This window comes from Harmonia axyridis, chromosome 4 (genome assembly GCF_914767665.1).
Source record: "Harmonia axyridis chromosome 4, icHarAxyr1.1, whole genome shotgun sequence".
NCBI classification, from domain to species: domain Eukaryota; kingdom Metazoa; phylum Arthropoda; class Insecta; order Coleoptera; family Coccinellidae; genus Harmonia; species Harmonia axyridis.
The window spans coordinates 12,080,111-12,106,851 of record NC_059504.1 but is presented as its reverse complement, the minus strand read 5'-3'; the positions used below and the strand labels follow the sequence as shown (position 1 = coordinate 12,106,851).

At 34.4% G+C, this 26,741-nt stretch overlaps 1 protein-coding gene across 4 annotated transcripts in view; it reads right to left on the bottom strand.

Annotated features, from left to right (window-relative positions):
• Positions 1-9,930: 9,930 nt before the first annotated feature.
• LOC123677412 overlaps positions 9,931-26,741 on the bottom strand; it is a 350,465-nt gene continuing 333,654 nt past the window's right edge. For all 4 annotated transcript variants that reach the window (XM_045613910.1, XM_045613911.1, XM_045613913.1 and 1 more), the window contains one exon: positions 9,931-10,282. In XM_045613910.1, the coding sequence (XP_045469866.1) occupies positions 10,203-10,282 (80 nt within the window). In that variant the 3' untranslated portion in view covers positions 9,931-10,202. The remainder of the gene's footprint in view (positions 10,283-26,741) is intronic.

Genomic DNA, 26,741 nt, shown 5'->3' with positions numbered 1-26,741 from the left:
TGTACGGATTTGATTGAATAAACCTGATCACGATCTTTGGAATGGGTAGGAGCGGAAATGGCAAGGGAAGTGACTAATGTCACGTATGTCGTTTCCACGGAGACCTAACTGTCGTGGTTATTACCTTCCTCTGATGCGGGAAACGAGACAGCATTCGTTGTTGACTTCGAATAGATGTTTATGGATCCTGAGCATGGACACAGTGACACAAAAAAATGATTCAAATGAGAATTTCAAGAAATTAAATATAAGGAAATGATAAAAGTTCTAGCGGTGGTTTAGTCGAGACGTTTTGGGAAGGAATAATGCGTAGAATTTATACCTAGAAATTTGCGACAATAATACTCATATTTCATGATGAGCGATGAGCCTACCAGTCGTTGTGCAGATGGAGACCTTTACCAAATGTGGTTCGTAATATAAGTAATGAATTTTTGAAAATCGTTTCCACGAACTAGGAAACACTGATTGTTTATGAACTATTAACGATATCCGTTATTTAAATTAAATGAGAATTTCAAAAATTTAAATGAGTAGTTACGTAATCAAGATTATGGTTTGAACAATTCTTCTTCTTAAGATCAAGGGGAAAAACTGTACTTATTGAAGTACTTGAAATGTGAACTGTTGGTGCGTTTCATTCATATGGACTATTAGTGGTCTTTGATAAATTTTTATATTTCACCATGAAAAAACCTGTTGAATGTTTCAACTAAGTTGAAAATCATGCTAAAATAAACTTCTAGGGTCTGGGATATAGTTCTGAAAGAAAAAATTCTCCACTGCTAAATAGACTGAAATCAATGAGGTAAGTATGAACTTTATATTTTGAAGACTTATTAATATGAAGGCATCAAAGATGTTCGTATCAAATCTCGAGGTTCAAAATTGAAACAAATGGAAAAGTTGAATGCTAATCTCCAAATATAGCTGTTTCATGGTAGTATTTTCCAAGTTTTAGTTTGCATTTACCATTTAGTATAACATAATTTTACCTAAGGAATGTTCCAGATGTTTGGTATCGCATAACAATATGTTAGAGATATGAACGCCTGCGAAAAGAAAATTTTGTGAAAGTGGAGAAAGATTTTGCACGTCTATATTTAAAATCGTTGTTCGTCCATATAAGTGATAGGTAGAATAACCTTGATTTCTATGTGCATAGTGAAATTACCCTTTCTTCGATAAAAATATTTGTTTCGATGAGAAGGTTGTTCAGAAAATGTTTTTATTCATTTTTTCTAATAATGAAAATAGGCTTTTATCAAAAATTAAATAGGCTTATTACGTGATGGAATTTGGTGGAAATATCGATTACTGTATTTGCTTGAGAACTCGATCTATACATTTTAAAAGCTGAAAATCTAAAGAATCAATAAAATCGATATCACAATCAATGAAAGTTAATGTTTTATTTCTGCTTGTTTATTTTTTCAAAGAGTTTCTGTTAATTTTTATTCTATACTTAATAATATTTGTAAAATTACAAGTCCGTTTTTGGTTAAATAAATAAAAGTTCACTGAAAAACTTAACAATAAAGTCTTGATTTTGTTTTTACAAGAATCAATTTCTTGCATAAAACAGTGGGTCTCGTACAAACCCTCTCCAAGGACTAACTAGCCGCCACTGGCGAAGTTGCTTGTATAAAAATGAAAATGATTACACTCAATAAGCCTTGGGACTAACTAGTAAAAACCACCTCCAAGAGTGGTAGGTACATGTATCTCAACGCTCCTCTAACTTTCAATACCTTTTCTCAAAAAATGTTCGTCTTTGTTTTCGAAATAGAGCTAAATTTCTTTCCCTGGAGAAATTTTAACGTTGTCGTCGATGTAGTTTGAAAATCATTTATCAAGTCATTGCTTTGGTTGTATAGTACTGTCTCCCATGGAAAAAGCGTTTTATCAATACGCGAAACTCGTTTTTATTCATTTTTCAAACAACATTTGAGATGTAACAGCACCACGTGACTGCTTCAGTCATAACAAACTATTCGTTTTTCGCGAAGGAATTAATGATTTGAAATCCCTACAAAGCATTGATGTATTTTAAAAATATTCGTTAAAAAACCAATTATCATTGCAAAAGAATTGAAACTAATTTTGTGCAAATGTTTAAAAAGACACATAAATTACAACCTTTCAATGAAAGTTGGAACTATTTCAATATTCCTAACTTCTACTGATCATTCAATCGGTCTGGCAAAATCACACATTATATTAGTCTCTCCTCTCGGCTAATATTGACAGCTCACGAGAATGTCATGTGGTGCTGTTACCTATTAAACTTCAATATCTCGATCCAAACTCAAATATATGTTCCGAAATTTTGACAGGCATCTTTCGAAGCTTGGTACTTGTGAGAAAAAAAGTTGTACGCCACTGTGAGTGACGTGTTACTACATTCATAACTAATTTTCTATACATACACTATCATTTATTCTTAAACATAAAGTTATAGTTGGACACCCTTTAAGTGGAATATTTTTCATTGTTGAAGAAGTGGAGAAGGATAAATGAATCGATAAACGATCAATTGTTGAACTCTATATCAATAACCGAAGAGTTGTTTCCCTTTGTCCAGTATTGAATGAAGTATTCAAAACAAGTTATTCAAATGAAATGCAAATTTATTTATTATAATAATGCTGAACAACCATTATTACTATACGTAGGATACACCTAGAGAAAGAAAGGAATTTGCTTGTACTTCAGAATAGATGTAACAGGAAACGAAAAGATATTCAATACGATTATTCATGCTAGTGCTCACAGCTTTTCATTATTGGGTTATTTGCCGTTGATTTTCATCGAAGGTGAGAATTGGAAGGAGACATCTTGTTATTTTGTATAGAACTCAGTTATACAACTTGAAATGATTATAGTGGCCCCACTGTATTATTTTATGACGTTTCTTGTGTCATTTGTATTCAGTAGGTTATGTCACTTGATCATGGAAAGATACACGCTTCAACAACGTTCAGACTATCGAAAAAAATTACTCAATAATTCCGCAATCTCAGTCACAAAATACCAATTTAGGCTTCATCCAAAATTTCATAATTTAGAAAATTGAAGAAGGATATTGGAAAAAAAAATCCAATATTTTCTTGATTACCTACACATCTGAACAGGTTGAGATATATAGAGCGTTCATATAAATTCGTGGTCAAGGGTGCTGTGGAGAAATTAGAATTGATTTTCCGTGATTACAAGTAGTGCTTAGCTTGTTCCCAGATTTGAAGTATGTAAAGAAATATTCTTCAAATCTGGGAACAAGCTAAGCACTACTTGTAATCACAGAAAATCAACTCTTAATTTCTCCACAGCTTTTTTGACCACGAATTTTAATGAACACTCGTTATAAGGAATCAAAATTTCAAATCTCTTGCAAAATTTCTTGGTGGTAGCATCAACAGTCCTAAAAATCCAATAAGAATACCAACACAAAAATGAGGAAAGCCTTCGAGACTACATATCCAGTAGAGAAACGCAAAATAATGTTTAGTTTCAAGTATTGTAATATGGGGAATCTTTTTTGAATTTTCATCATTTCCCACGGTAAGCTACGTAGTTCAGAAAAAATGAAAGAGAGCTTTTTTCAAGAATTCAAATGGAAAATTCCAAATTTATGTTTATTTTCATGAAAAGCACTGGCTTAGCAAAATTTCTTTGGAAATGTTGTGTCGCGTGCTAGGACGCCAATGTTAAACAAAAAAAAAAGAATAGTTTTCGTAACTGAGGCATAGATAATTTTATTCGAATATATCTAGCCTTTTCGGAAAAATTAATAAATTCGACTTTGCAATCGAAGCATTTCCTGAATATAGCAAATTCATATTATTTTTCTCATTTTCTGTGGCAAATCCATTCATTTTGTCATACCTAATCGAACAAAATCGTGTGGGAATGTTTTAGTTTCACATATGCTTTTTCACTACGTTTGAACTTAGCATACCAATCAATGATGGTTGATTTTCCTGGTGCAGACCCCGGAAACTCTTCGTCAAGCCAAGATTTTCCTTCAACTGCATTTGTCCCTTCAAAAAGCAATATTTTATCAGCACACGAAAATCTCTTTTTCCATCTTTTCTCAAATAACAAAAGTAGCTACACTCATAACGCAATTACTCACAAACTAATGGTAGTATCCAACGGAGGCGATCCATAACTTACAGTGGAGGTGATATTAGGTAGGTGTATTTGGTGGAGTTTGACTGAAAGTTTTTTCACCTAACTAATGGTAGGACTGTTGTCAAATTTTGACACGTATCTTTGAAGGACGGTACTAACTAAAAATCATATAGATTTAATAGAAGCACCGCCATTTATGCATCAGACCGGGGACTTTTCAATTGGCCTAATATCTACCAATCTTCCAAATTTGTGCTACAGAAAACAACCAACACATTTCAATGCAAAAATACTTAACGATATTTATGGAGATATTCCATTATTTGTAATTAAATTGAGTGAACTAGAAAAAATAACGAATAATACTCAAATAGATCTTATAGAAGGCTAAGTCTAACACTCGTTCATTTAAAAACACGCCACAGTTCATTAAAAAAACACGCCACTTCGTGACTAATTTTTGAATTTTAAACTCGTGGAAGAATAAACCTTTCTCTAATTCTGTGGTTATTCTCGTTCATTCTTCCACATCTTGTAGAACAAAATCGTGCGAGAATATATCAGCAACGCACAATTTTCATGGTTATATTTTTTCATTATATGTTGGTACTCCACTCGCCACTTCGTGGCGCGTTTTTGAATTTTGAACTTGTGGAAGAATATCAATGCCTTCTGCACTTGTATTATAAATAACTATTCTAGACTTGTATTATAAATCACAATTCCATTCTCCATCGCCTCGTGAATTTTCCAACTTTCAAACTTGACCACTCTGTATAGAGTATTATAGTCTCAAAGGGCGCAAGAATGTTCAAGCGCTCTAATGCTCGTAATTTTAAATAAGTGCTTTCCTCATACATTTTATACCGACAAATAGCACATTTACTTCTCTCTAGACTTAGACTCATCCTAGCCTGAAAAATGAAGACTATCGGTAGTTTTTTCGTCCGTTCCTTCTAAAGCTGTTTTCGCCCAACATCAACTGCATTGAACCCGTCTGGCCGCAGTCTATGATCGATCCGTCTGTCTGTCCCCCACTGTGCTCTGCAGGAGAGGTGGGTGGTAGGTGTCCCGGGTGTGCCAAATAAGTCGTTTTTTGTATCAACAGACAGTATATTTCTTGAAACTAATCCGAGTCTGAACCAATTCAGTCTCGGTTCATGGGTTTGGAAAGGAAATTGAAAGTTTTTAGGGTTCCTGTTTAGTTGGGGAATGGGTATTTACTGTTTGAGATGTATACTGTTGAGACTTTATTGGGTTTAAGTTTTTGTGTTCGTATATGAAACGGATGGATTATAGATTTTCTGGAGTTTCATCGAGTTGAGTGTTTTCTTTGTTGATTGAGAAGCCTTCAGAGGTTTATTATTGATAGCAGTTTGTTCGGCGTTTGTTGAAATTATTGTAGGTTCACACAATAAGTTACGGGCCCAACCAGCAGAAACTTTTTTTCCTGAAAATTCGAAGTTACTCGTCAAAATAATCAACTTCAAGGGTGAAAATTGTACTCCAACGCATTCCTCCATTTTTTCAATGCCTTTTATGTAGAAAGTATTGTTTTTCCCTTCATTAGTGCCAAATTACTTTCCTAGAAAATTTGTTAAGGTCTGCAAAATCCAATAATCACTGTTGGCTATATCTGGAGAATACAATGGGTGGTCAAGCAGTTGGAAGCGGGATTCATTCAATTTGAGAATGTTTTTCATCGATTTGTGTTTTGGAGAAAGACAATTTTTTGCATTTGATGACTTTTTTATTGATTTCTGAACTCAATCAGATCAATAACAAGTATGTAGAATCCACTGTTGAAGGTTTTACTTTTTTCAAGGTGGTCAATGAACAATTTACCATTCAAGCTATTTATTTGATATTTTGCTGAATCTCTCTTCAACTCAGGAGTGTAGTTGAGTGCTTTCTTTGTTGTTAGAAAAATCTTCAGAAGTTATTAATAACAGTTCGTTCATCGTTTTTTGAAATTATTTTAGATTTTAGCACAACATTCCATAAGTTACGGGCCCAACAAGTAGAAACAATTTCTATTTTAAATTCTACGTTAAACGTCAAAACCTTTAACAACCCTTTAAGAGTGAAACTTGTATTCCTTTTTTGTAAAAAGTTTTGTTTCTGCACTCATCAGTGCAGAATTATTTTCTCCGGAAATTTTTTTAAGGAATGCAACAGCCAGTAATCACTGCGGGGGCCATATCTGGAGAATAAGCTGGGTAGACAAACAGTTTTTGATCGATTTGTGACAAGGAGCATTGTCTTGGAAAACAAGAATTTTATCTTTACTGCAATAAAGCTCCAAAATACGGATGTCATAACCGTGCCAGTAGATATTCAATATTTTGGTGGCTTTAGACTGCTTTTCACTCAGCTGAATCTTTCTTCAACTCAGGAGTGTAGTGATGAATCCATGTTTTTTCCACTGTCCCATATCGACGCAGAAATCTTGAGATGTAAAATAACCCTGAAAAAAAAACTGCGGATTTGAAAGAATGATTTACTCTTTCCGTTAATCATAGTTTATATCTTCGATCACTAAAAAAAAGCGCGTAGGATCAATTTTTTATTCGATTACTCGGTTTTAAACCTTTTAAGCCTATTAAAGAGCTTAAAGGATATATTCGGCATGGTAACCAATTTTGGAAAAAATTCAAGTGGATAGCTCTGTTGGAAAATAGGATTATTAATGAAAACTAGTGGAATCAGCAATCTTCTTCCTGTTTGAAATTCGATATTCGTTTCGGTAGGACATTTATTTGGGTTTCTGAATTAACGACCAGCCAGCAGCCTGATGGAAAATTTTTCACGGGTTAATGTTTCCGAAATTTTTCAATTTTCAGTCATTACACTTTTATAACAGTATTGTCTTTGTTATGATTAATTTTTGAGATAGACAGGGTAATATTTTAAGAGATGCGACCGTTATTACTTAAGTTGTGTACAATGCTCGAAATGCAATACTTTTACTCACGACAATCAGGAAAATGTCTTCACCTAAATACAAGTATTTATAGTTGAAGTCATTATATAAGTAGCAGTAAGCGTATCAACTTCCAGCGTTACTGAAACTTGAAATTGCCAGCTCTCAAGATGATCATAATGCAGAGATAATCTGAATAAACTGCAATTTACATCGTTTGATTCAGTTTTTCATTCGCCTATTAATGTAATGATGCAATTAAGGCTTAATAATCGATGATACGCTAATTGAAGCAGATAAAGTGAATACATCACATACTTTTCGTACAGTGTTAATGAAGTGCATTTTGGTTTTTGTTGTAGTAATGTAGAAAATGAAGACGGTTTTCGAGAATAATGTCGACAAACAATTTTTCGGAATAAACTACGAAATTATATATCAAAATTACTTTTAAGTTTTTCGTTTCTCTTTTGCATAATCAAATAGACATTAAATTGCACGAGAATAAGATAACTTTGATATTAATACAATAAGCTGTAGTCTGATCATTCTTTCAATTGGCACCGAACAGATCCTTCTAGAAATTCGAATTCTTCTGAAATGACCCTATCAAATTCTTTGAATAACATTCTGTGATAATTGTTCATGGCATAAATAGATGTTGACAATCAAGTGGTGAATCATCTTCGCTCTAGTTTTTCTATATTTCTTTGTTTCTTTTAAAAGAATCCACGTGCTTTCGTGTCTATTTTGGGCTAATCGAGAGAGAAGGAGAGAGTGAGCGCAGTGAATCAGAAAATTAGTAATTTTTGAGTTTTCGTTTATCTACATTAGGGATTCACGGGCTTGGTCTTCAATTTACTTGGCTTGAGCTCGATTTGAAATCAATTCAATCAAGTTCAAGTCAAGTAGTAGTTTTTCAATGTTCAGTTAAACACTTAATAAATAAATACCTGACTTGACATTGAAAAACTACTACTTGATATGATTTCAAGTCAAGCTCAAGCCAAGTAGCTTGAATATCAAGTCAAGCCGTGAATCCCTAATATACATTCGAAGGAGGGCTATATCGGTTCTTCAGAATATTTTTATTTTTCGAATTTCGAGACAGAAATGTTCGTTCACGAACGATTAGGTCACCGATGAAGAATCCGTGGTCAAATTCAATTCTGTCCGACCGTCCGTAAACACGATAACTTTTGAAAGGAAAAACGTGGAATTTTCAGAGTAGGTCCAGATCTCGAATTTCGCGGTTGTATTCATTGATGTGCAAATTAGTTTTCCTAAATTTAATTTCCAAAGAATGCACGCTCAAAAGCCAATGACCATGGATTTTTATAATTTTTTTTCGTATGTACCTACAAATTCGAGTATATCATATATCATATTTGCAAAAAAGGGATAGGTATTCCATTGGGTAAAAAATATAATGAAATATAGTCTGTTTCAATGAAATTTTTTCCCTGATTTCTCATATTTGATCCAGAGAAACATCCTTGAATATTCTTGAAGATAACATAAGAGGATCGTTGAAAGGAATTAAGGTCATTGTTACCGTCGTTCTTACAGAAGTTGATTCTGCTGGACCAGGTTGTTAAGTCATCGACCTCAGCGTAAACCTGATTCTTTCAGATTGATCAATTTACTTCGGAACTTCATCTTTATGGGATACAAAATGAAGAGAAATTTGGTTTTGAAAATTTGGTCAGAAATAAAACTGAAGACCTTCCACAAGCCATAACAATGTGTTGAACATTTCGAGGTGAAATAGAAGAAAATACGTGATGAAATACTAAAAATTGAGTTACACATAATGAAGCTGTTACAAAATAGCGTTTCGATATAATTGATGTTATCGACTTGATATTCTCTTGAATTGTCTCCGAGAAAGCATTCTTGAATTTTTTCAGAAGTAAAATTTCATCCTAAAATTGATCACAATGTTTGCTCTAGCTTTAGTAAACTCGGATGTGAGATGTTGAAACCTGAGTTGTAAATCTTTTAAAAATGCATTAAATGTGGTCACATTTTTGATTTTAAATAACAAAGTAACTCGACTTTGCATCAGCGATATTTGTTAAAAAAAATTTCGATTTTTGAAGTTAGAAAAAGTTTCCAAACATACTAAAAATCGAACTAGAAATTTCCATTAACCTTTTATAGATTATTATTACAAAAAAAAATAAACCAAACCTATGAATTGGCAAATAAGCAATAAACCTACCTGAATAAAAATTAGGGTACTTTTCGAATAACCCTTGTATTTGGCTAATTTTTTTTTATTATTTATTTCTGCGAATACGTTTTCCCATTCTTCATATGGTTCCCACCCGAACCCATAATCTATAGAATATCGAAACCTGTTCTCGAAGAAAATAACTCTGGTCTCTATAGAACAGCGATAACATGTCTATCGAAAATATCCTGTATTTTTGTTGGAGAGGCTACTTACTGATGAAAGTCGTGCTTTTTCGATCTTAATACTTTCAAGAGCTCCGTTAGAAGCCATAATTATCATCATGAATTAACAAAGAATGACGTCATACTTACCATATGATATCAACGGAGAATGATTTTGTGTTTGGTGAGGCATATTACCAGAGGCGTAGACAATTTATTTTTGGAAAGATTACTAAATTAGTTTCGAAATAAGTTATTCGAATTGAAGTCCCTTGACATTTGAAAAAAATACATGAAAATGAATTTTTTCCTTATCTTATTTGAATGGAAAACTTTTGTTGAAGTATACAAATATTTTTTCTGTTTTCTGAAATAGAACTGTGAACACTGGGTTGTTTACTGAATTGTAATGTGTTTCTTTGTCGTATGTTGCATCATCAACAGGTATTATTTATGGCAGAAATATTCTGAACTTTATCCAATACAATTTATTGAATCATAAACACACATATAGAAAATTGAGACATAAATAAAAATGTACAATTTTACAAACGATATATCAATAGAAAATTCAACGTAAGATCGGTTGCGTGTTTACAAAATAACGAATGGGGTAATTAAAATATCTACATATCTCATTAGAGTCTGTGAAGTGCTGTGTTAACATACAAATTTTAGTACTATTAGGTTAGAATTGTTATATAAAATGTACACAAAAATTAATCTATCTTCGAAGGTGGTCTATTTATTGCTGCTCTAGTGAATAATGACGGGATTTCTTCCAGAGGTTCTTGAAGAATCCTTTCTTCTTTTGGCCCTCTTCACCTGAAAAAGAAAATCTTATTAGAACTCAATGGTCTTGAATATTTGTGTTCTAGTTTCTATGTCTTTATAAGGTGCATATAATTAGATGCACTTTCTACACAAATGACATTTGTGATTGTGAATGCATAATGCTAATGTATGCTCCAAATTACTTTGCCACTAGCAAAGAATCTGATGTAGATCTTGGAAAAAGAAGTTCAATGATTGGTGTCATTGTGTTAGATAAATTACGGGTTTTCCAATAGGAATTATACAATTTGAAATGGTTAAAATGCAACACTGTGATTATTTTTTGACATTTCTAATGTCATTTATGTTATGTAGGTTATGCCATTTAGTCATAAAAAGACACACGTTTCAACAATGTTTAGAAATGTATGAATTGTTCAATCTAGATCAGTGTTTGTGTACAATGTTGTATTTTATTGCTTTTAGGGGCACAACGAAAGAGATAGAAAATCCTTGGAATTGTCATTTTCAAATTGAGAACTTTTGGTAGGTAATGGTGAAAAAATGTAGGTAATGGGTTCACAAAAGATCCCAACAAAATGGAAAAAAATATATAGGCAGCCTCTTCATTGTAAAAACATATTTACAAAATGTCGTTCTTCCAAAACTTTAGTAATTCCGAGGAAAAAAATTAGAAGTTTATTTTTTTCTCATTTTTGGAAGCGTATAATTTTACAAGAAAATAATTTCAATCGTTTCCCAACAATTTTTTTCACCCAATCAAAAACTTTGAGCCGTGTTATGTTAAGCCCCAAAACTTTGGAAACAATTAATGTGAGCAACTTGTATGTTGTCAGTATCTTTTATCCTTTCAAAGGGAATTAGAAAGGAAATGGTTGTCATCGTAAAACTTACGACCTAGCATAAATTAAGGAGTGTTGAAGCCAACGAAATCATTTTCATTCATTCCACAAAACTGTGCAGTCACCCTTTGTGTGGGGATGTCAACTAGAACGTCGGTGATATGAACATAACCTCCCCTTCGAACAATGGTCTGCATAGCAACAGGATGATGATGGTTATAGATGGACTTTCAGACCGAACTCTGTGAAGAGCTTTACAATAAACATTCTCTCGATAATGTCCTTCGAAATTTGAATCCGATAATTTCAGATAATGTATTCGACAAGTAACAACGATCGAGAAGGCTAAATGAACGTATGGAATCAAAGATGAGAGATGTTTATAACAATTGCGGAAGGAGTAGGTATACAGAGTGATTCATGAAGGATGTTTAATCGCTGAATTGTAGATTCTTGACCTCATTATATATGATGATTCTGCCCAACGTGTTTTAAGTTTCAATATGGATTTTGATTTTCGCAATCATTTTTCATTTTTTACAATTTCTGTAGAAAATTGACAGTTTTACATTTTTTGGCATGGTGATTGCTGATTTGAATTCTAATTTTTCATGGGGGGCAAAATGAAAATTATTGAAAAACGATAAGGCGTCCATGATTGTCATTGAAAACCGGAAAATTGTTGTGAATCCATTACTTTCCGTTTTTCCTTGCCCTTTGGATTGAGAAGGTTATAGTGAGGGTGTTGTGCTGAAAATGAGGCAATCAAAATCTCAGGGGGGGGCCATGGCCCTCCCTGGTCCCCCCCTGCGGGCGCCCATGGCGCTAGTTACACTTGGTTGAGTTTAGTTAATCAAAACAAGACAATGGATATTTGATATTAACATCTTAGCAAAAGTGTATTGAAGTAAATTTTGAAGATATACTGTGAAATTTCTTATTTTCGTTTTTTGAATTGTTATTGTTACACATCTAGAAAATAGGTGAAATTTTTTATAAAATAAATATTCATCGACTTATTGAAAGCAAATACTTCGGTAATCGGTACCGATACATGAAAATAAGAGTAACATTTTTGTTATAGAATTTATAAGGCATATGTTGGACAGAATCATCATATTATTTTGAGGTCGAGAATCAACAATTCAGCGATTAATATTCTTAATGAACCACCCTGTATTGATGATTCTGGTGATCTTTAAAGGTTATTCTCAAGATATCTTGGTTTTATTTATAAATATTACCGTTGTAGCAGCTGAAGACTGTACGAATCAGGATTTTATGACTTTAATACCTGCCAGAGTCAATTTATATTGCGTTTACCAATCATAAAAGTTTAAGAATTTACACTGCGAGAATCGAAATGGCATATTATTATAGTTGGTTAGGTCGGATTGAATGACATTACGTAATGAATACTGTAAAGCCTTCATGAGATTTCTCGTTTATTAGATGACTCAATCTAAAGAAGGCAGAAGCTATGTTATATTGATACAATAGGTATTCAAAAATATAAGAGTTTCTAGCTCTTTTCGTTCGTGAGTCATCGTGTATACGGACGGTCAGACAGAAACGATTTTGAATAAGGATACATCATCAATTTTATCGTTTCAAACCATTGAACCTTGATCAAAATTCGAAAAATACAGATATTGCGACAAAATGAGAGAACGATCGTTGAGGAGACGAGCGCTCAAAAATTGAAAATTGAAAGAATAGAGGAGATAAGTCGTTTACGTATTAATTACAGAAATCATTGAATTTATCACCAACAAGGCTGACTCGGGTACTATAATATATCTGACAGTAGACATCAGGAGAAGTAAGTTTTTGAAGGTTATGGAACTTTGACAATCGATGTCAAGTTGCAGAATAGAGGTTGAAAGACTGACAGTCATCATGTTTGCTACCGACCATAAAACGGGATGGAATCATAATTGGTTCAAAATAGTTATTTATAATACAAGTGCAGAAGGCATTGATATTCTTCCACGAGTTCAAAATTCAAAAACGAGCCACGAAGTGGCGAGTTTTGGAATGAACGAGTGGTAGAATAAGCCTTCTGTACGAGTATTATACATTATTTTCTCTAATTCATTGCATTTTCATTGAAATTAATGAAATATTTCCATAAATATAATTTAGTGATTTTTGCATTGAAAAATGTTGGTTGGCAGAACTGATTTCTTTAAGGCAAATTGATGAATTGACAGATAAAGCCGTGGCGGAAAGTTCGGAGTACCAACATAGAATAATAAAATATAACCATGAAAACTGTGCGTTTCTGATATATTCTCGCACGATTTTGTTCTACAAGATGTGGAAGAATGAACGGAATAACCACAGAATTAGAGAATAGTTATTTATAATACAAGTGCAGAAGGCATTGATATTCTTCCACGAGTTCAAAATTCAAAAACGATCCACGAAGTGGCGAGTTTTGGAATGAACGAGTGGTAGAATGAGCCTTCTGTACGAGTATTATACATTATTTTCTCTAATTCATTGCATTTCCATTGAAATTAATGAAATATTTCCATAAATTTATTTCAGTGATTTTTGCATTGAAAAATGTTGGTTGGCAGAACTGATTTCTTTAAGCCAAATTGATGAATTGACAGATAAAGCCGTGGCGGAAAGTTCGGAGTACCAACATAGAATAATAAAATATAACCATGAAAACTGTGCGTTTCTGATATATTCTCGCACGATTTTGTTCTACAAGATGTGGAAGAATGAACGGAATAACCACAGAATTAGAGAAAAGTTGTTCTGCATTAGAAAAAAAGTGAAAATAGAATTTTTTTATGAAATTTTGCGAATTAGACATCCACAGCCATCAGAATTAAAAAAAGGATAAGATTTTAACTGAAATTCAATTTTATGTGAATTTGTTCAGAAATGTTACCATAATGATGGCTATTGGAATTGAATTTATGATGATTACATGCTCTTCATCTTTTGCAAATCGATTATTTGACATTTCTGATAGCACAACGTCCCCTAGTGAGATATTAAAGAAAAGTTACGGGGAGAATTTAATTCAGATCTTGGAAATGCCTTTTAAATAAGTGCTGATGTTCGGTTTACTCATTGGCGTGACGGTCTAATTTTTGAAAGGATATACTTTGAAGGATACACCATAAATCAATGAATAATAAGATTTTTTCAACTTAAGTTGGAAATAGTGTCATGAAATTAAATATTTTAGGACTTTCCTCATCCAATTCCTATTTCCCCCTAGAACGTTTAACTTATTGCATTTATGCAATGAAAGCCACGATATTGTTATTTTTTCAATTCGCCAATTCCCAAGAATACTTGTTATCAAAACCACCTCTGTCACTGTTGCCCAATACCAAAAATCCCTAGAACGTTTTAAGTTGGCGAAATACTTTTGAAAGATAACACTGATGTCGTGGATATCAGAATGAAAACGGAAGAGGAAGCTAGATGATAAGCAAAGCTGTGTGGTCAGCAGGATTTCAGCCTAAGGCTTGTTTCGTGATATGAAAGAGAATTCCCGTTCGAGGAGAGAGAGTTTTAGAGTGTATCGATTCATCGATAAAAGACAATGAAGTAGGAAGGAATGGCCTGAGGAAAGAATGAAAGATTAGGTCGCGGAATCCGGCCATACCAACATAAAAACTGAAGAAAAAAGAGAACGTTGGAATTGGAAGTATCGAATTGATTTAACAATTCGAAATGAAAATTTTCAAACTCGTATTCTCTCAGTAGAATTAAAAGTACGGAGAATTGGTAACTGGACAAGAGAAAAAAAAAACATTGTGAAGATTCGTTATCGTGGAACTGAGATTTACTACATTAATCCTTCTAGTTCGACAATACTATCCAATGATTTTGAAGGTAACAATTCAATAAAAAAAATTGAATAACTTATATTTCTGAAAATTGTCTACACAGAAACACGACATTAAAAATGTGTAATTAAAAATGTGTAGTGACACGATTGTGTTATGAACTAATTGAGGTCATACCTTAATGACGCCATCAAACGTTTTCCAGATTCGTCACTAGACTGTGAATTTTTTTTCTATCGGGTGTTTTTTTTTCGAGGTATATAACTTTAAGTTGGCATTACTGTTCAAGATGGCTACCGATTTAACAGCTATCAAGTGATTTATTCTCGGTTTGGTTTGGCAATTCATCATGAATAAACTCACGCCTGAACAACGCTTGCAAATAGTGCAATTTTATTTCGAAAATAATAGTTCTGTGCGGAATACGTATGGCGTACTACGTCAACAAACAAAACTGCCGCATTTGGAGTGAAGCTAATCCTCAAGTGTATGTCGAAACACCGTTACATCCAGAAAAACTGACTGTTTGGTGCGCTTTATGGGCTGGTGGAATCATTGGTCCGTACTTCTTCAAAAACGATGATGGCCAGAACGTTACAGCCAATGGTGATCGGTATAGAGCCATGATTACTAACTTTCTCATTCCTGAATTGAACAACCATGATGTCCAGGAGCTGTGGTTCCAACAAGACGGCGCAACATGTCACACAGCTCGTGCCACAATCGATTTATTGAAAGACACGTTTGGTGACCGCCTAATTTCACGTTTTGGGCCTGTGAATTGGCCTCCAAGATCTTGTGATTTAACACCGCTAGACTATTTTCTGTGGGGCTGTGTAAAGTTATTGGTCTATGCGGATAAACCACAAACCCTTGACCATTTTGAAGACAACATTCGCCGTGTTTTTGCCGATATACGGCCACAAATGTTGGAAAAAGTCATCGAAAATTGGACGTCCAGATTGGACTACATCTGAGCCAGCCGTGGGGGTCATATGCCAGAAATCATATTTAAAATGTAATGCCACAGGATTATCTTGCGGATAAATAAAATTCATGTCAATCGAATAATCCATCGTTGTTTCATCGCAATTTAAAGTTCTATAGCTCTAAAAAAACACTCTTTAGTTTCACCATAAAAGCAACTTCAAGAAAACATATCTTACGCTTTGAATTTTTGGAAATCACTGAAAATTAGAAGCAAATCCTTATCTTGATGAGTGTTATTGAGATTCTGCTTCATCAACAACAAAGCAAAAAAGCATCGTCGATTCCGAATGCTGTTTGAAGCTGTTTAAGCGGGATTACCACCAAGTGGCTTTCCGTGGATCAGTCAAACATTAGGAACACATTCATTTTCCCTCTGGCGCTCCTGAGTGATTTATTGAGTGAAGTGTTTTACAACTGTTCGTAACAGAATATGAATCGATAGAATATCAAAAGTATATTCTAAAACAAGTTGCAGAATGGGTTCCAACACGAATGCGAAATTGGAAAACGAGCGATGAAGGAGCAAGTTTTCTAATGCATGAGTGTTGGAATTGCCTTCTGCAACGAATATTAGACGGTATTTTCTCCATTTCAGTCAAGTTTTGTGAAATTTTGTCGTAATCCAATGAACAATTGAGATACTACATCCTAGTGACTTTTATATTGTATCTTGGCAGTTAGTGTGACTGTTACGAAAATTGACACATTGCGGAATTTGAATTTAAATCGTACATTTCGAATTTTGAAATAATTTATAATTACGCATTAAATTCTTGAATTATGTCTGACGAAATCGATTTAACACCACTAGAGGAATAATATTGCAAATCATTTCGCTATATCCAAATTATATTATATTGACAATTGATGTGTGTTGAAATTTGATAGTATTGGAGAAGTCAGTGTAGACAACCACAAAACGAAAAATATAACTGAAAACAATGCTTTAATGGGTTCATAACAGCACTGTTTTTAGTACTGTAATGGACTCATTACGATACCGAAATAGAGAAAATCTATATAGAGCATTTCAGGAAGCTAAACGATTTTAAAACCAAAAATTTCAAAGAATCTCATTCAGGTTCATTATCTGAAACAATAAACAAACAAAACCGCTCAAAAAGGAAAGTTATCAAGTACCCAACCGTATTACTTCGAATCAGCATGATAAATAAGAACCGGAGACAGTTTAGATAAAAACTACTGGTATCCAAACAATAAGAAACAGCGATAAAACAACGTCGACAACAGATCAATGAGTCAGTGAACCGCCGCAGCGGCGTTGTATGTAGCCTTATCTGAATTTTTCTGCAAGGCAAAGAGGGAACGTTTCAGACTGGCAAGCGAGTTATCCCGGAAAGATGCCTTTGAACGCAGGGAGGCTGCCAGCCTGGATCAATATAGAAAGGGAGAGTCGGGAACCGAGAGGCGCGACCAGTCAGCTGTTCAGAAGGGTGGGGGTTGCTAATTCTAGAAATTAACGATCGGGTCCTGTACATCTTCCCCCGCAGCTCAGTGGCGTAGCGGCAGGGAGAGCAAAACTTTAAAAATAGAGAAAATAGTAATTTTTCGGCAACTGTCCGGGAAGTGCTCTCTTCCCGGACGCTTTTTCTCTGAGAAAGTAGCATTTCCCGGCCTAGTCCGGAAAGTACGTACTTCCCGGACTAGGCCGGAAAAGAATCATAGAATCCATAGCAACCGAGATAACGGCTGACAGTTCATATGAAATTAGTTGTCAAAAATTTGCAAGTTTTTTGATCGCAATCGCAATAAAATATGGAAAGCAGCAGCGATAGTGTTTTTTTACATGGTTGCCGAAAAAATATTGTACGCAACACGCCCGAAAATGGTTTTTTTGGACTCACAGACTTCCAGGACTCGCTTACGCTTTTGTCTATTCGTCCAAAAAAACCCTATTTTCCGGACTTGTTACGTAAATTACTATTTTTTGGACGAATTTGGAAGTCTGTGAGTCCAAAAAAACCATTTTCGGGCCTGTTGCGTACAATATTTTTTCGACAACCGTGTAGAATAACACTATCGCTGCTGCTTTCCATATTTTATTGCGATTGCGATCGAAAAACATGCAAATTTTTGACAACTAATTTCATATGAACTGTCAGCCGTTATTTCGGTTGCTATGGTAATGATCAACTGCATTTATTAAAAATATACCCACTAAGATTTTAATATTCACAATGACACAAACGACGTGATTCTTTTCCGGCCTAGACCGGGAAGTACGTACTTTCCAGACTAGGCCGGGAAATGCTACTTTCTCAGAGAAGTCCGGGAAGTGAGCACTTCCCGGAAATTTGATAGTTCATGTTGGGGACAAAATTTGCTAAATGAAAATGACATATGCTCCGTGTATCTATGTTTATTACTGAGGGTTTTTCTATTTTCATATTCTATTTGAATTTTCTATGGTTCTGATAATGCTATCCACACGAAATTTTGTTATGGCGCTTGTTGAAGGGTTATTTTAAAGGGGTTTCCAATAAGATGTTTCATCTTGAAGAGCCTGCCATCTGGCCAGCTGTCAATTTAAAGCAGTCATCTTTTGACATTTGATAAGTAAAAACTACACCATTACTAAAAATGGAAGATTCACGTTTCTACAACTCATTGAAATCGCTGAAATTCACTACAAAGATGGTGGAGTCACAGCTCCAAAAAGTGAAGCACTTTTGGGTCGTCGAGTATCATCTTCTCGGGCGGCAATAGTGAAACTGGTGGAAAAATTTGAGCTAGTGATGAAAGAATCGAAATCTTGCATTTCTTTCAAGAAAAACTGAGGATATTACTGCTGTAGCCCAAAGTTTCGACGAAATACCAGGTTTGTTCATCCTTCGTCGATCTTGGGAATTAGGCATTCCACAATTACATCGTATTTAGCATTATTTTCAACAAGAAGGGGCTACGTGCCATACAAGCAACTAAACAATTGTAATTTTGCGAAAAAAGTTTCCTGGCTGTGTTATTTCTCGAAGAGATGAGCTTAATTGGCCACTCAGATCTTTTGATTTAACACCTTTAGACTTGTTTCTTCTGCGCCAGGTAAAAGATGAGGTCTATGCCAATGCTCCACAAATTTACGACCTCAAAAATGGAATTAGTGAAGTTATCGAGGATATACAGCCGCAAATGTGCCATTTGGTCATGGAAAATTCCATGAAAAGGAAATGGTGTTGCAATCATAGCCATGGCGGCCATTTGACTGATATCGTTTATTATCGTTAATGGCATAATTTCCTCTTCACAATGAAATTAACATCTATTGATTCCAATTAGAATGTACTGGTTTATTTTCAATATCAAAGTGAAATCTCTTATTGAAAAAACCTTTATTTTATCGACATTATTCTTGAAATTTCTATGGTTCTATGAGTTTTTTATGGTTCAAATTGTCTTTCTACCTAATAATGCAAATTTTCATCACGATCAAATCGTCAGTTTGGAAATAAACATAAAATAAAATTTCGAAGGGCCATATTTACGGAATTCCTAGTAAGATTTTGCTCATAAACCATTCAACTGAACCTATCCTGAAAGTTGTAATTTGGTAGGTACTTCCGTTCGAAAGTTATCGTGTATACGGACGGACAGAATCGAATTTGAAGACATCAGCGAATAGAACCATATCGATTGAGGCCATTCCCGGGTCAAAATTCGAAAGTTTAGACATTGTTAGGAAATAACAGAGCGATTAAGAATCTAAAATGAAAAACTAAATTTTTGCTTGGAAATATATGACAAAAAGAGGGTGTTGAAAAAATGTAGTTATTCCACTGAAAAAAAAAAATGTTTTTATGTGTTTGATTTAGGTTAATGTTGTGTTGAAATTGAGCAATTTAAAGGGGGTTTCCAAATTTATTCCGCTCCAGGGAGCTTGAATTCTTGCTACGCCACTGTTGCAGCCGAATCGATAGACACGGCATGTGGAAAGGCTGAACAAACAGGCCTTTATTGAGATTTTGATTCCGAGTCTACTGAAGGCAGTGAAAGCATTGTGATCACTTTTGGGATAAAAACAATTTTTGATCTCCTATTTCAAAATATCTATTCGCAAAATGCATTCAGACCATCCTCAAAAAATTTGGTTTCATGTATTTCAGTCTGTGTGTCGGCACATTCTTGTAACAGCCATAACTTCTCCAGTTATTATCCGATATTGATGATATTTAGTGAAAGCATCCAGTTTGGGTCGTACATGATCGCATTTGAAATTCAGCTTGTCCAGATGAAGCGTGCGCGTTGAGCATGCGCAAAAGTGAAATTCCCTGTACTTCCATATCTCACGTCTGCTTGTCCTATACTAACTAAAATTGGTATGGATATTTAGGTCAGGAAGGAAGTGGTTTCGTGAAAATTTCAGCTCTTCTGAATGTACAAACGTGAAAATCCCGGTGTTTTCATATCTCACGTTCTGCAATTCCGGAAACAATGAAAATTGGTATGGATGTTCAGATCGGATAGTTAGTAGGTTCGTGAAAATTTAAGCTTTTTCTGATGTGCAGTACGTCCCGAAATACCGGAATCTCATTCCCTTTTTATTAAATTTGGGGAAATATTAGTACCTGGGTTGGGAAGTTGAATATTCCATAGACATTTTTGCTGCTTATGCGTAAATTATAACTTTCTGATAGATAATACTGTTATAGGATAGAAGATAATTTACAGTGAAGGGCTGATTTTTTAGGAGCGAAGGACCAAGGACGACAAAGCAACGGGCCACACCCACTGGCAGAGAATTTGGGTTCCGTTGAAAGATGTAGAAGATGCCGACTGCTTCAAGCGAAATATTTTCATATTATGCCATTTGGTTCATTATTTTCTTATACAGGGTATCCAGAATTGGTGGACAATAGGTCGTCACTTCAAAGGGTTTCCCCGATTTTTCTATTGTTGAATACGGTGGTGAATTATTGACACTAATTCTGGGATACCTTGTATACGAAAATAATGAATCAAATGGCTAAGGAAAATCTTACTTCATAACCTAAGATTTTATCCATAACATGAAAATATTTCACTTGAAGCACATTAAAAGATTTGAAAAACATTCGATATGACTCTTCGATCTAGATGAAAATTTGTATTAGGATGAAGCCGATGAGGATGACAATTTGAAGCCTCTTGAAGAATTTCATATTGATCGCATAAGCAGAACCAGAGAAAAGTAAAGAAGAATATCGGAAAAAATTTACCCAATATTTCCATCACTACAATACTCATGGAAATGAGATTTCGGGTGAAGATTCAAGCTTCGTTCACAACTAAAGAAAATTCAAGAAGAAAATTGGAAGAAAAACTCCCAATACTTTCGTTATTAGTTTCAGATTTTGCTTCATGTGCTTCGTCAAAAGTTTGTGTAAGTAAAGAAGAATATCGAGAAAAAATGAGATAGCTTAGGAGATTTTGAGGGCTCGTTATTCATGCCCTTTTTGTACCCTTGGAGAGAACTACATATAGTTATATATGTGTTCTCCAAGGATGCAATTGGCAATTGCGTATCAATTAAGCTCCAAAGTTTCTGAGTCAGTGCTTTCCTATTTTCTTCATACCAATGAAAAAAATAGCAATTTCGAGACTGCAGCGAAATTTTATATGAGATTCAGTAAATCGAGTAGCAGTAAGTGCTTTCAATTGGTCGTAAATCATTGATCCAACCCTAGGCTAACATATTTCAGACAGCACCTGGTTCATTATTATCGAAGCTATTCAGTCATCATTGTAAAAGGGATTATAGCCCTCTATAATCTTTCGACGTTAAGTATTTCCAATATTAAAGCTTTGGAATCGTAACAAAAATACTCCTCTCGAAAACTCACATTTTAGGGTGATGGAAAGATTTTCTATTTTTCATGGATTATCTGAGAGAAATATGGTATTTTGTATTATAATAGCAATAAGTGTTTCAAATTTCACGTGCCGTCAATTTTTCAGAACTGTTTTTCATTGAATTCGATTTATCGATTTCCATCCTTCAGAATTCAAACATTAAGGTTTAGAATTTAGTAACGGTCAATACAGTTTAGTACCGTCTTTCATACTAATAGCTCTTACAGTTTTCGAAAAAAGTTTGAAGGTACATATTCAATTATTAGGTCCTACACATTTCGAATTATAAACTGTGAAAAGAGGTGAGTAAATGGACTAGCTTCATCAACTACAAAAGTTCATCACAGGAAACAAAAAATTGACCAATAATGAAATATAGACAGCCAGACTTCAAAACTTGTTCGAATCCTAAAAGCTCGAGAAATATGATTTGGTCCCAGAAATTTCTGATGTTCTTCCCCCTAATTTTTTCTAACAATATATACCCATACCAACCGACTACACCCTAGCATATGTATCTTTTTAAAGCTAGACAAGGCGCACATTTTTCGAAATCGATCTACTACAACCTACAGGATTTATCGATGTGATTTCAGTGCAGAGTAACGGTCTACAGAATTCTACATTAGTGATAAATTATCCTTGTGGGTGGTAGTTGGTCTTAAAATAAATCAGAATGGTTTTGACAATTCAAAAAATTTATAGGAATGAATGTGAAGTAGGTGATAAAGACAGCTTGCTGAGGTTATACGTTTAGATATGCAAATGGAGAGAATTTCAATTTCAATTGATATATTTCGTACTAGCTGTATGTGGTACAAATCGGAATGAAAGTTAGCTGGAAATATTACTTACACAAATGTGTATTGTTGTCAGAAAAGATAAACACTACAAAGGCTTTTTCAATAGAAATGACATAATTTAATATGGCCATTAAGTTTTCTGGAAGGTGATGAAAATTATATTCAATAGGAGAAAGATCATCAGGTCACTATTTCAGGAAACTTGAGGAATTCTACGACTTCTGAACATTTCTGTAAATTCCAAAAAGCATCAGCAACAGGCTACATACAGATTGCTGTTCAAATATTACTGTACGCTCTTGCCAACTGATTGCTTTTTTATCAGTTAATGACCTTGCAGTCAAAAACTGAACAAATCAACCTGAAAATCACTTGTTCGTGATAAGATGTCTAGTGATGAAAAAAATATAGATTAAAATCTGATAAACATATGTGGGTTTTCCTTTTTTTTTACGTAATATATTAAACTGGAAAATAATATATTTCAAAATAATATTAGGTGTGCATCCGCTGTTTTGCAATAGATGGCTCTAGCGGTGAGTGGTAGACGAAATAAATAGATCATAGATGACATACAATAAGCTTAGGTATTTGTGAACATCGAAATATTAGTCTCTTTGTTCATCAGAAAGTTATTCTCGATTGAACATGTCAGCTAACGAGCCAAATTCTTGTCATTCGCGGGAGGTTTTAATTTTCTGTTTTAATACGAAGAAATCTGCGGCTGAGGATCATCGAATGCTCTAATTTGGAGGCATTACTTGATCAAGACTCGTGTCTGTTTGCTTGTGAAGGGATTTCTGCATCGCATTGTGACTGGAGACGAAAAATGATAATCCGAAGTGCAGAAAATCATGGGGATATCCCGGCCATGCCGAATATTCGTGGTTCCAAAGTCATGTTCAGTATTTGGGACCAACTCGGCGTAGTGTATTATGAGTTATTAAAACCGACTAAAACAATCACAGGCTTTCGTTATCGAACTCAATTAATGCGTTTGGGCCGTGCATTGAAATTCAAAAGGGAACTTAGATTTTACAATATGACAATGCTCGACCCCATGTTTCGAAAGTGGTCAAGACATATTTGGAAACGTTGAAATGGGAAGTACTACGCCATCAGCCGTATTCTCCAGATGTTGTTCCCTGGGGACTATCACTTGCTCCGAACAATGGCACACGGCCTGGCTGACCAGCATTTCCGGTGTTATGAAGGAGTAAAATTTTGGATCGCTTCAAAAGATGACCAGTTCTTTCAACGCGGGATTCGTACGCTGCCCGAAAGATGGGAGAAAGTAGTGGCCAGCGATGGACAATACTTTGAATCATAAATGTATAACCAGTTTATCACAATAACACCTGGAATTTTGGAAAAAAACGGCGGAAGCAGAGTTGTATGCCTCACAGTTTCGTTATTAAGATATTACACATTTCGATTCGATTATTGTATTCACTTCTAAAACTTTGCTATGATTTCAATATTTGAACTACATACTTCTGGGACATTTTACAGACATAATATCTATTTCATGAAATGTTTTCGAATTTCGTTTTCCATCGACTAACCATCATTATTCAAAGATATTTTCTTTAATTTTTTTTGGTCTTCCGTACCTTCATACTAGTCACCATATTATTCAGAAGTGTTTTCAACGGGTTCAAAGACTATAAAACCATGGGTTACTCATAATATCCCATATTTGTCACTGACGTATTATTTATCATTTCCGATGATTTATTATTGTTTTTTGAATAATGCAATTAGCATTGCAATTCAAAGAACATGAACTGGTAACAATGACCTCATCTAGAATTATATTTATAAAATTATCTACAGAAAGAAGATACGCTTTCCAACTACTTTGGCCACACAGAAAGAGCAAAACACTGCTAATTTCATACGAAAGTTGTTTATCATGTCATATATATCATTTTTTTCTGTCACTCAGTATATTTAAAATCATTCATCTCGTGAGTGAAACATAGAAAATAAATTGCCTATAAATAAATATTTCGTTTTCTTATGTTGAACATTTCTTCCTTTGAGATGAATTGTAAAATCAATATCTCAATAATTATGTTGAATTTTATCCAATTTGCTCTTATTGGTTCAATCTGAAAGGCCTCAACGTTTTTTCAAAACTATAGATTAATAGGGGTCTATATCGTTTCAGCGATCAGTTCAAAAATAAGTACGCTTCATTTCAGGCTAGAGACAGTAAAGACCATCGTTTTATACGAGGTTTTCACTATTCATTTTAAAAAGTCCAAAATTATTATTTTTTTTGGAATGGGAATGAAGAATTATGTGAATTTTTCATTGAACATAAATATATGCACGATAAAACTTTCCGAAAAACATTTATTTTTTGTATGAATTTCACATGAAAATGTCATACAAAAGGTCTTGTCAATGATAAACCATTTCAAATCGACAATCTCATCCTTCCAGTTACAATTTACATATTTTCCTTCCATTCTGAAAGCCATTATTCTAAATGATTTGAAAGCAGTAAACTACCTACTATTCTTATCTTTAAAATATCAAATAATATGGCGTCCACATACTGTGCTCTTATTTTTATTTAACTAATACACTAGACAAATTTGTCGTCTTGAATGGTAAGACACTGTCTTTACATATATTCAAGCTCTGAGATAAGTTATTTTAGGTTGAGTATCATATCACCATGCGTTGTAAATTTCTCAATTTGAGTTAGCTTCATCCTTACCATACCATTACCACCATAAATGTTAATTGTGAAAATTGAGATTTTTACTCTCTATAACAACTTCAGATTCTTTGGAAATAGGCACTAAATTAAAACCGTAAAAGTCTAATATTCATACTCTAATGATAATTTCGTCCATTTTTCTTGTAGAAAGCAAATAACCTAATCATCTAATGAACACAAAATTCATGCTTCAGAGCTAATACCATACATATATGTATCTCATCTTTAATTGAAATGTTGTAAATTAATGGAACAGCGACTACGTAGGAATATTTGAACGGTGCATTAAACTCCATTTGACTTCTGTATGGGATGAAGAAGTTTTTTATTCGTGATATCCTCATGTAGGAGCATATCTCATATTTTCATGAAGCAAACAATTTTCACAACATGGTGTTTCTACTACTCGAAACGTATGCAAATTGACCCCAAAAAGACTTCATTTATCATAGTTGGTATTAATTTGTAATAAATATAACAGGCCAATTGAAAAGTCCCCGGTCTACCAAAGTAAAACACACTTTTTTAGCAAAATTCGATTTTATTATTCAACATAGTTGCCTTCGAGGGCGATACAACGATTATAGCGATCTTCCAACTCTTCGATACCATTTTTGTAGTACGATTTGTCTTTCGCTTCGAAATAGGCCGCAGTTTCGGCGTTTACTTCTTCATTGGCTCTAAATTTCTTTCCAGCGAGCATTCGTTTGAGGTCTGAGAACAGGAAAAAGTCGCTGGGGGCCAGACTGGCGAATACGGTGGATTCAGAAGCAATTCGAAGCCCAATTCATGCAATTTTGCTATTTTTTCCATTGATTTGTGACACGGCGCATCGTCTTGATGAAACAACACCTTTTTTTTCTTCAAATTGGGCCGATTTTTAAAGATTTCATCCTTTAAACGATCGAATAACGGTATATAATGATCACTGTTGATGGTCTGGCTCTTCTGGAGGTAATCAATGAATATTATACCTTACGCATCTCAGAATACTGATGCCATAACCTTGCCACAACAGCTGACTGTTGTGTTCTTCCTCGCTGACTGTGGATTGGACTCTGGAGTGAAAAGATGAAGCCATGTTTCATCCATTGTCACATATCGACGCAAAAATTCAGGTTTATTGCACTTAAACAGCTTCAAATACTGCTCAGAATCATTAAAACGTTGTTGCTTTTGATCGATTGTGAGCTCACGCGGAACCCATTTTGCACATAGCTTTCTCATGTACAAATATTCGTGAATGATACGATGTACACGTTCAGAAGAATTCCCCACAATGTCTGCTATCTCGATCAACTTCGCTTCACGGTCATTCAAAATTATTTTGTGAACTTTTTTGATTTTTTCGTCGGTGTCAGCCTCTTTTGGGCGTCCACTGCGTTCGCCGTCTTCGGTGCTCATTTCACCACGTTTAAATTCAGCATACCAATCAATGATGGCTGATTTTTCTGG